Consider the following 11,344-nt stretch of genomic DNA (forward strand, 5'->3'; position numbering starts at 1 on the left):
GGGTGTAAACGAACCGAACACGAACGAACAGAGCTTGTGTTCGTGTTTGGTTCGTTTGAAATTTAGTTTGTTTGAAATAAGCTCATTTTTGAAATTGTTCGCGAAGTTACTGTTCGTGTTCGTTTCTTAACGAACGAATCGAACACAAGTCGAACACGAGTTGTTCGCTAACAACAAGCCAGTTTGACATCCCTAATATTAATATATATAAATAATATATTATATTAATTATATAATTTATATTATATAAATATATAATATATAAATTAGTATATTACTAATATAGTATATTAATATATTATTATTATTATTTTATTATATGTTATAATTTATAACATTTAATTTTTTAAATATATAATTTTTTAAATATATAATTTTTTAATATATAATTATTTTATATTTCGAACAATAACGATTCGAACACGAACGAACGCATCACTGTTCATGTTTGGTTCATTTAACTAACCAAACGAAAAAAAATTTGTTCATGTTCGTCTCGTATACTTATCGAACGAATCGAACACAAACTCATTGACGAACTGAACACGAACTGTTCCCGAACAACAAGCTTTTTTGACAGCCTTAAATGTTGTAGTAATATATATATATCTATTACACAAATATTACGTCCGCCAATTAACAGCGCACTCAGGAAAAGTAGAATCTCATCGCCGGAGCTCCGCAGAGCACAACCGCCTCCACTTATGGGCAATGCGGCCGGCAGCTAATTCGACAGCCTGAAGGAAACTCTCCAATGGCAAGTTCCTCTCCCACCCATACGAACTCTCCATTGATATGCCAAGTTAAAGCCCTAACACTGAAAATGCCGATAAAAATTGAATCTTTGCTGGTTCACCGTTAAAAATATTCTAGGTCTTTTGCTATTTGTTCCCTCTCCACTGCCGAAAAGCATTGATTCCTGTATGTAAACTCTAGCATAAGCGCACCATCTCCCCTTCACCCTTTTATGTTTTATTATCAACTCCATGGCTCATGCATGGTTGCGTCTCTGTAATGTTCATAGATTCTCCGATCGCCAAAAAAAAAAAAAAAGCTCCTTTCCTTTACCTCCCATCTTTTTCTTGCCTTATTGGGGTTGTCCCTTTCTTCTTTTTCCCTCGTTTTTTATTATTTCCAGGCCCTTTCTAGCTACAGCCTGTACGTGGTGAGTGGTGGTGGGATTCCAGCTTCCGTATTTGAGTATAAATAGAGCCCTTTTGGTTGCTGTTTGTTGCAGGAGAGCCAGCGGTTGAACAAGGTGAAGTTTTGAGATATATTTGCTGATACTATTTGGTGAAGATGAATTATGGAAGCAGCTCGCTTGGTTCTGGTTTACATCATTTGTTACCCTCTTCTGTTTCTTATAATTATTTATATTGTGTCAATTATTATTATCATGCATGTAATGGTTTTATTAGTTTTTGTTATGGCCTTCTATTGTTGAACTCATTGAGTGGGAATGCAGGGGGAAGGACTAACAGGAGGGTTTTTGAGTTTGGGAGGACGCATGTGGTCAAACCCAAGGGGAGACACCAGGCTACTCTTGTCTGGCTTCATGGTCTTGGTGACAACGGAGCAAGGTATAGTTTAAGCTTATTAATTGTTTAATTACTCTGAATTTGTTAAAGTAGTGGTCTTTCTCTTTTTTTTTATTTTTTTTCTCTTGATTACTGGTAATCATGGATGTTTATATGCGGTCTTGTAGTTGAGAAACATTTACTTTTGAATTGGAATCTATTCTGCACAATGGTTCTCTTCTTGAGTTTTTAAGCTTAGTCGTTCTTAAAATATCATTTTATTGTATTTCATAATACAAAAAGAAAAGTAAAAGAAGTGCTTGCTGTCTTTGTTAAAGTTTCAAACTATCACCAACCTAAAATGACTTATGGCATGAGTTTTGTCAGCACATGCATGTCAAAAAGTGGCCACCGTATGGTCTATACGATTATGGAAGATTGTCCCTTAATATGATTGTGCTTACCACTTTATTCTCTACTTTTCCATAAAAATGATTGCCATGGTTTTGTTCTTTCAGGTATTCCTAGTATTACTTTACTAAATATATTTAAGAGCTTATTACGCTTGTTTTGCTTTAAGCTTGTATTTTTTTTTATGGTAATAAGGGATGATTCCTTTCTATTGTAAAATAGTGGATGAAAAATGGCAGGGCTATTCTTTAAGTTAATGAGTAGGCATGTTATTCTATTTATTGGATCATTTTGCAGTTTATTAAATATTTCATTTTTCAAGATGGTATTTGAGTGGACTGCTTATTACCACCAAACATAATAAAATATAGCTAATGTTACTTTCAATTGAGCTTGTCCTTTACTAGATGGCTTCTTCTAGGATTCTAAAGAATAATTAGTATGCCTAAATTCTTATTTGGGACCACTGCTTACTATCTCAATGTGGCAATATATTCACTTCAATTGTGTTGTACTTTTCCTAGGTTTATATGGCAGAATAACCGTAGTAAGCAACATTAAATAAGTATTGGTTGTCTGCTTTCATCTTATTCTATTTCCAGTTACTTTTAGCCCTGTTGAGATAATCATACATGATTTGCTACCTTACGCAGTTTGACATTCTGTAGTTTGTGGTTGTTTATGTACTATATGCATGTAAATTTTTAAAAATATATATTTTTTCGATTATGCTCACAATGATGTCATTTGTTTTCAATAACCGTGTAAGACTACTAGATATAATATGTACAGTGCCCTCATTTTTTTCTATTATGTTCAGTTTGTTTATTGTCATTACTTATAAAAATATTTATCTGCAATGTTTTTCTTTTGCTTGTTGAAGTTTTATATTTAGCAATCCATCTGCCTTTGATTAATTTGGTAGATATTTTCTTTATTAGCCATTTTTTCCCCATGTTTTGATATCCCTTGTCTTTAACATGTGCATAACATTACTAATATACTTTCATACCGAGCACATGAGATGAAGACTAACCATAGTAGCTTGCCCGTTATTGTCATTTTTCTAAGCATGAACTAAATGGAAACTTCTTCTTCTATAATCGTTTCAAAATTATTACTTGGTTACTTGAAATGAAATTAAACATTCTCATACTAGTTTATGAATAGCTTGAGTTTCTTAAACTTTAGAGGTAATTTTAACATTGGCATTGGTAATTCTTTTTAAAAGCTTTTTAACTCTATCCAAAACTTCATCTATATCTCTGTTAACTAATCTTAATGATTTTGAAATAACAATAATCTGACACTTAGTGCTTAATTTTCTTTCCAGCTGGTCCCAGCTCCTGGAAACACTTCCTCTTCCTAATGTAAGGGATTATAATATAAATTAAAAATGAATTTTTTGCAAGTTGCAACCTTCCTTTTTCAAATTTTCATGGAAACTGTTTTCTACTTATTTGTATTTACAGATTAAATGGATCTGTCCTACAGCACCAACCCGACCTGTTGCAGCTTTTGGCGGGTTCGCTTGCCCTGCATGTGAGCACGCTTATAAATGCCTCTTACCTCATGCTTCTACTTCTGAAAACCTTATTTGAATGCTTGTGTTAGAATGGATTAGCTTTTTTTGTTGGATGTTGAATTTAAATCATATTATGTTGTATCTATTATTAGGGTTTGATGTTGGAGAATTTTCTGAGAACGGTCCTGATGATATAGAAGGTATGGATGCGTCAGCTACCCATGTTGCAAACCTTCTATCAGCTGAACCAGCTGGCAGTAAGTTTCTAACAGAAATAATTTTTTTATTTGTGATCTTTTATCTTAGTCTTTTGATCTTTGGTTTGGTTGGGTTTTGTGCTAAATGGTTGTTGGATTGTGGTTTAACTTCAATTTATAGTAGCTTAATTTGTTTAAGCTCGTCGGTATTTAATATGAAAATCGGATAGGCTGATTAACTTTTTTTCTGGCTTATTGCAGCCTTAGTGCATAGGCTTGGATAAGCTTATTAGTTACTATAGAGAAGGTGCATTAGCTTTTAATCTAGCTTACCTTTTGGTGCTTGTGTAAATATTTAACATTTACCTTGTATAATATTTCTTATTTTTAATAATGATGGATTAAACTAATTTATTTTCTTAATCATTTTAATGTTTAGTTGGCTTAATTTATGCATTATAAAAGACTAATTAATATTCTTATTTAATATTATAATTAATTATTAACCAGTAATTTAGTTAAATTGGTTAATTACTTGATTTAGTTTTGAAACCCTAGATGTAGAATGAATATGAACTTTTAAACATGGAAGTGCCTTTGGTGTAATGATTGGAATTTCATCACAAGAGACCTGAAATTTTTGGAATGATATATACAAGATTAGCTTGGACCCTGCGCAAGGATGCACACATAAATTAAGAAAGGATCCAAATTTTTATTGTCAAACTCTTAAATAGAATGATGCCGAACTCTTAAACATCAAATCTCCTTTTGTTGTAATGGTTGGAATTTCATCAAAAACTCTAAAATTAAGTATTCTCATATAGGAGCATTCTCAAGATGGGCGACCTCTTGGGAAATTACACCAAAAAGATAATTGTGAGGCTAGTAGGCGAAAGTGGACAATATCTTGAGGCTTGAGAGTTCAAACTGTTACAAATGGTATTAAAGCATTACACCAACTTGAATATAGAAATTAAGTGCCATACAAAATAAAGTGTGTTTCATGGGAGTCGCTCCTTGAACCCTAGATGGGATAAAATCTTGTGGGGAACCACCTCTTGAATCTTTAACGGTAAAAATTCTAGGTTAAGCAAACTGTCAAGGATGTCAATTAACTTAAGTGAGGCATATTGTGAATCCCTTAAATAGAATATCAGTAAACTCTTAAACATCGAGGCACTTTTTAGTGTAATGGTTAAAATTTCATTAGAAACTCTTAAGTTAACGTGCTCATATAGGAGCACTCTTAGGATGGGTGGCCTCCTGGGAAATTACATCAATAGGACTGTTGAATCCAAAATTGTCCGGGAGACACGCCTAAGGAAGAGAGCTCGAGAGAGAGGAAGAGGATAGAGAGCTTGATAATGAATAGTAAAATCGTCTAACCTTTATTCATGAATGAGCCCCTATTTATAGGAATGGGGGGTATCTAATTACATTTTTTTACCCCTAGAAAAGTAGGTACGAAGGGGGGCTTTTTGGTCAACACATAATTATAGGGTCGGGCTCCTAAAATGGAGTCCGGTTGGGTGGGGCCGGGAGTTTGGGAAGGCATCCCATCAAATTTTGGGCTAGGCTGTCATGCGTTGGGGGCCTGAGGGAACGACCGGACAGGCCATTTTTTGGGCAGCTATGACTGAAGGGCGAACCGGGAGACCCCTGGCCGACCACTTAGATACGGGCGTCCGTCTTCGTTCGCTCGGCTTGGTTGAAGGATGCCGACGGGTTCATCTGAGTGAGCTTTGCACCGACTGACTTTAAGGGAGGCGGTCAAATTTTGCTCATCTTTAGATTACTTCCTTCCCGATCTGCAGATGTCGACTCGATAGATAGGGGCCCTGCAGATGTCGACTCGATAGATAGGGGCCCTTGAACTATTTCTAATGTGTTCCGGTCAACCACTTTATCATTTTTTTTCGGCTGTTAGATCTCTTTAAAATTCTTGCTGACACATTTTTGATATCCAAGGACAAAACTAGAAGGTCATTAGGCCAAAGCAGACTATCTCAATGAGTAAGAGTTCAGACCATTGCATAAATACTTTATTATTAGTTTAATCGGTTATTATCTTCATCATTTATTGACTAATTTGAATCATTATTCTCGATCTACCATCTTTAATTCTTAATTAATAAGCTAAATTATTTTCCAATTTATAAGCTAATTTATCTAGTTCATTAACCAAATAACTAATTTATCCTAGTAATCCTCATTATTAGCCCAAATAAAAATAAGTTCTCCAATTAATCTTACAATTATTACCTTAAGCTTCTTGCTGTCCAAGACAAGATAAGGTAAAGCTTGAGCCTGAATGATAATGCCCCTTCGAAGTAACTATCTGAGGAAGTAAAATTGAAAAAAACATTTACTTTTTCCTAAAGATTCATTACATTTTCCACGCATGTTGTGATTTTTCAATAACATGTGGAATGATTTCTAATTTCTGGATTGATTTTGCTGTTAATGCAGTTCAACTTGGTATTGGTGGTTTCAGTATGGGCGCTTCAACCGCCCTTTACTCTGCAGTTTGCTGTGCTTATGGGAGATTCGGAAGCGGAAATCCATACCCAATTAACCTCAGTGTAGTGGTTGGTTTGAGTGGTTGGCTTCCATGTTCCAGGTGATTTTGTTTTCGCTTATTTTGAGTGAAATATAATTTAAGAGAATCTGTAGGTGTTTTAGACTTTAAAATCAGTATTGATTTTCGATCACGTCTAGCCAACTGATTGAATCTATAAAATATCATTTTTTAAAAGATTTTTTATTATTTCAAGCAGTCAAATGTACCGTAAACCATGTTTGCACCTCTATCTATTTTTTTAGGAGCTTGAAGAATAAAGTTGAAAGTTCTCAAGATTCTGCTAGAAGGGCTGCTGCTTTGCCACTTTTGCTTTGTCATGGTAAAGGTATCATTTTATTTTAAAAACCTGGATAGTTCTGCTCTAATGGATCTATAAATTTATACATTTTCATCCCACAGTCATTATATGCATAAAAAGTGAAAAAAATAGAATTTATAATCCAGGCATTAATACACAGTTGTCCTTTGCTTTTTATCATTCATTGTTCCATAAGTTAAATACATTGGCTCTTTGAAACCACCAATTTCAAGATTTCTCCCCGTTATGGATGCAAATGACTTGAAACCCCACTAAGAAAACAAAAAAAAAATTTAAGAATAGCTGGTTGGTTTGGTAAGAACATCATGATATAAATATTTGGGATAAATTATCTAAACTATTGAAATGATATATTCACTATAGTAAAAAAGTTATAAAGACCAAAATAAATAAATATACAAGAAATGCAAGTCTGGGATGGTAAGATTAAATCTCTACCCTTGGATTAAATTGCATCCCTTATGTAGGATTCATCGTAGCGGCTGCTCTCAGCATTACTTTTGAGGCTAATTCGTTTTTCCACGACGTTATAGAATCGGGTTGAATTTTCCTAAGAACTTTAATCCTTAAGCAGCGTAAAATAATAATATAAAAGCACATTTTCTAAGCGGAAATATGATGAGTATTTCTTTCTTTGATGATGAATGGCTTGCATATTTACAGGATGTACAAGTTAAAGGTACACATGCGTATCATTAAGTACTTTTTAGTTCTTAGCTTCTAAGATTAAGGGAAAGGGCCCATAATTGCATATTTCACTTTTCATTTCACTTTCTTAATGATGTTACACATGAAGTTAGATAGATTTTGATTCATTTGGTTTTATGGATAAACAATCTCTTTTTTAACTTGAAAGTCTTTTAAAAATGAATAAAACCATCATTCCTGCATTAAAGAATTAAAGTTCAAAAAAATAATTGAAATGAAACAAATGATTGAAGAAAAAATATGGGCTTACTATTGAGTATCATTCTAAATAATAGATTGAGATGCCTCGAACATTAAGATAGAAGATCAATGGTGGAATGATAATCCTTAAAGGGAACCCTATAAATCAATCTTCATTGGTACTGCATTGGTTTTAAAATTTTAGGTATAATTCGTACCTTCTTGCGCTTGATTTCGATTTTCATGAGATCTATTTAAGGATTTTGCCAAAACTGCATTTTTGTAGCCTCATATCTACTTTCACTTAATTGAATCCTTAGAGCCTTCTAAGTGATTGTATGAACTTTACAGAAATTATTGCCTTAGACTTATTAAGGAATAAGCTCAACCTAATCATCATATAATGACATGAAATATAAGAGTAACATTCTTACTAGATATCTGGTATGTTTTTCTCTTTTAGTCATAAACTTTCTCATTCATGCCACTTCATAAACTTAATTACACATCTGAAAGGCACATATTTATGAATATAATCTTGGATTTTCAATATTGTAAAAGAGTGCAGAGATTTATTGATGATAATACCGAACAATATTTTTTCTAAGAACATTTCAAAAGAAAATAATGTTGAATGCAACATTTTATTTTTACTTTTTATTTGGAAAAAATTGAATGTAAAAGTACATAGAAGTACATTAACTCTGATTACAGAATATACAAGTTAAACGAAAATTCATTTTCTGGGCAATATAAAATCGAGCTCCTTGGATCAGCTGGAGCTCCAAATCACTATGTTAGAGAAATACAACTAAAAGAGAAACTGTGGGAGAAATAATTATTGAGATACTTAAATTTTTCTTTTCCTTTTTTTTTTTTAATTGAACTTAATTATTTTGTTAATGTAATAATTGGGAACAATTATGAGATAGAGCACTAAGATGTAGTGTTAAAATAACCTAAAAGACTTCTAGTCTGTCACGGTTCTTCGATTAGCATGTGGACTGTTATACATAACATGAGATCAACGACTCTATTTATTTTTAAACAACAACAACAATAACAACAACAAAGCCTTAATCCCACTACGTGGGGTCGGCTACATTAATCATTTTTCTCCATTTCATCCTATTTAGTGTGATATTTTCATTTAGTTCTAATAAATTAAGATCGTTTTTTATACAATAAGCCCTAGTCTTCCTAGGTCTACCTCTGTCTTTCTTAACATAAGTCGAATCTAAAACATCTACTCTCCTAATCGGATCATCAGATGGTCGAAGTTTAATGCGACCAAACCATTTAAGACGACTCTCTCTAATTTTGTCCGTCGTTGGAGCTACACCAGTCCTATCATGGATATAATCATTTCGCATTTTGTCTCTAAGTGTAAAGCCACTCATCCACTAATCATTCTCATCTCGACATTCCATTTATTTTTAAAAAAAATTAAAAATTTTCAACAAATTTATGAGATAAAATGCTTCATTGATCAAAAAAAATAAATAAATAAACAATTTCCTGCCTCTTAAATTAGGCTCTTAACTTGAATCCTTGTTGCAGCTGATGATGTTGTGCTCTATAAGCATGGGGAGAAGTCTGCTGAATTTTTAAGATCATCTGCTTTCCGAAATCTTACATTCAAAACTTACAATGGGTATAAAAACTCTCACTTTAGTTACTTGCTCAATCTGCAAAATATTTATCATTCTTTTTATGTAAAAATGAATTGGTTGCATGCAGGCTTGGGCACTACACTGTCCCCGAAGAAATGGATGAAGTTTGCAAATGGCTTACTGCAAGGTTGGGACTTGATGGGTCACGCTAATTCCTTTATAAATGCAGCAGCCTTTAACTTGGATTGGAATGGAGATGGCTATTTTTATGACTTAAATATACGGCTGTGATTAGATCTAGCTTTGAGTAATAATAATGTCTTCTAGAATATCATTATGCATTTCCTTAACTTTGTTTAAGCTTCATTTTCTTGTTTAGTAGTTTCTGCTGTCTGTAACTTAACAAGTTCTTAATGTATATTTTTAATAAACTAATGGAGGTGTGTTGCTTGCTGTATTGATGCTGTAATCACATTTTAATTCGTGTAACTTCTTGTGCTTACTAAATGTAAGGTTTCATTTGATAGCAGTACTAGATTTTATGATTTTTATATTATAGAATCTGAATCATTAATTTTTATTTTTGCAATAATCTGTGCTGTAATGACAAGCTTAATCTGATTCTTTTTGCGCTTACAAGACTATAGAGCTACAAGCAATGAATATGTGATTGTTGATGATGTTGACATCATTTCAAAGGAATTTCTTCAAGCAATTATGTTTGGAAGTGTGCTCAAATGCTCGAATTTGTAAGTATTCAGTGTTTTTTGGGCCTCTGCTCAATTGATCGATTGTGCATGTATTTATCCAGTAGTGATTTGGAATTTATTGAAGTGGGCGCATCTTGCAACTTGCTCTTGCTGACAATGAGAAGAGCTTTTGGTTAATATATGCATGCAAGATATTATCTAAGTGCTACAAAAATGTTGAGGAAGTGTAACTAATACAGTAATGGAAGAACATGCAACCTTTAGTATGTTAAGCATGGAAAATTCTTGTAACAAACATAGATGGGGGATTTATGTACATGTAATAACAAACATTTATATTTACCTAACACCAAAAGCTAATATTTATTGTTCTACCACCTATAATATTGTATTACCTTCAAAACTATCACTCCATACCCCTCCATTTTTCTATTTAACCCCAAGCTGTCTGTCAAGTTATACAACGTGTGCTTCTTCAAGAATTACGAGCTACCTCTCATCGTTGTTGTGCTTCCATTTCTGCTTGGACGAAGCTCCATCTAATGTCAAGCAATGATTATGCAAGTGCATTTAAAGCTCTTATAGTTTGAAATATACTTTTGGACTTATTGCTTGGCCTTTGTGTGCTCGGGCAAGTTATACAACCTACCTCAATATTCTTCAACTACTAAGACCTAGTTCACATCAATTTTGTCCTTTCACTGACACCTGAGGTCGTCCCAAATCCTCAGGCACTCCATTTCAGTTGTCTTCTAGCCATCTATGAGATAGCCTCCTCTTCATCCTCCAAATTATTATTCTAAAGATCCTAAATATAAGTTCAAGTTCCTAGTCTCATTTCTCTCTCCCATTATTGGTGTCAGTTTCAGCATGTTTCTGTTGACATACTATGTTCTAACACTTTGGACTCATTTCCACACATTTTAGGGCAAAAATGTAAATTTGGAGATTTTGGGTCGGAAGGGCTAGGCGTGCGTTTTAAGCACTATCACACCCAAGTTGGTCAATATGTGCCACATAATCAGCATCGCTATGCTATCGTGCCATGCTGACACATGTTAGGAATTTAGCTATGAACTCTATCATATCAGCTGACATGACACATGCCATGTCAGAGCGCCGCAATGACAGACAAAATTTTGTCATTTAAATAGCTACCTCTAAGATTGGGACTTTTTAATCTAGCTCCCATCTTTGAGCTCCCAAGGGTGAATACTGAGAGCCTTCCCTTCATTTTGAGTGGTGAGATGTCTCCTTAAGGTTTTGGTTTGTGAGCTTCTCTCGATGCCTCATCTTTAAGCCCTTCTTATTTTGGCGTAATCTCTATCATCAGAGGTGGTGCTTTTCATAGTTGGAGAATTTTGTGGAGCAAGACTTGGAAATTTTGTGCTTTAGACCTTCCTACCATCTGAGAGAGAGTAGAGAGTCCTCACTCCCCCTGCCTTCCTTCTCGAGTGTTTGGGCCATGTGTAAGCTTCCCTCCACATTTCATTCTAGTTGTTCGTCATTGGAGCTACAGTGATTCTGTGGCCAAAAAAGCTAGCAGAACGACCATGAGAGTGTAAGGACTACATCAACCT

At 34.0% G+C, this 11,344-nt stretch overlaps 1 protein-coding gene across 1 annotated transcript; it reads left to right on the forward strand.

The window, feature by feature from the left end:
- The first annotated feature begins 635 nt into the window (after nucleotides 1-635).
- LOC110029348 (acyl-protein thioesterase 2-like) lies at nucleotides 636-9,508 on the forward strand. The gene is made up of 10 exons (XM_020731600.1): nucleotides 636-757; nucleotides 1,238-1,330; nucleotides 1,466-1,580; nucleotides 3,262-3,298; nucleotides 3,401-3,470; nucleotides 3,606-3,710; nucleotides 6,123-6,273; nucleotides 6,477-6,559; nucleotides 9,002-9,095; nucleotides 9,182-9,508. Exons 2-10 carry the CDS (start codon nucleotides 1,300-1,302, stop codon nucleotides 9,264-9,266), a joined length of 771 nt encoding a protein of 256 aa, XP_020587259.1. The 5' UTR covers nucleotides 636-757; nucleotides 1,238-1,299; the 3' UTR covers nucleotides 9,267-9,508.
- Nucleotides 9,509-11,344: the final 1,836 nt, after the last annotated feature.

Source organism: Phalaenopsis equestris, unplaced genomic scaffold, assembly GCF_001263595.1.
Source record: "Phalaenopsis equestris unplaced genomic scaffold, ASM126359v1 Scaffold000566, whole genome shotgun sequence".
Taxonomy (NCBI): Eukaryota; Viridiplantae; Streptophyta; class Magnoliopsida; order Asparagales; family Orchidaceae; genus Phalaenopsis; species Phalaenopsis equestris.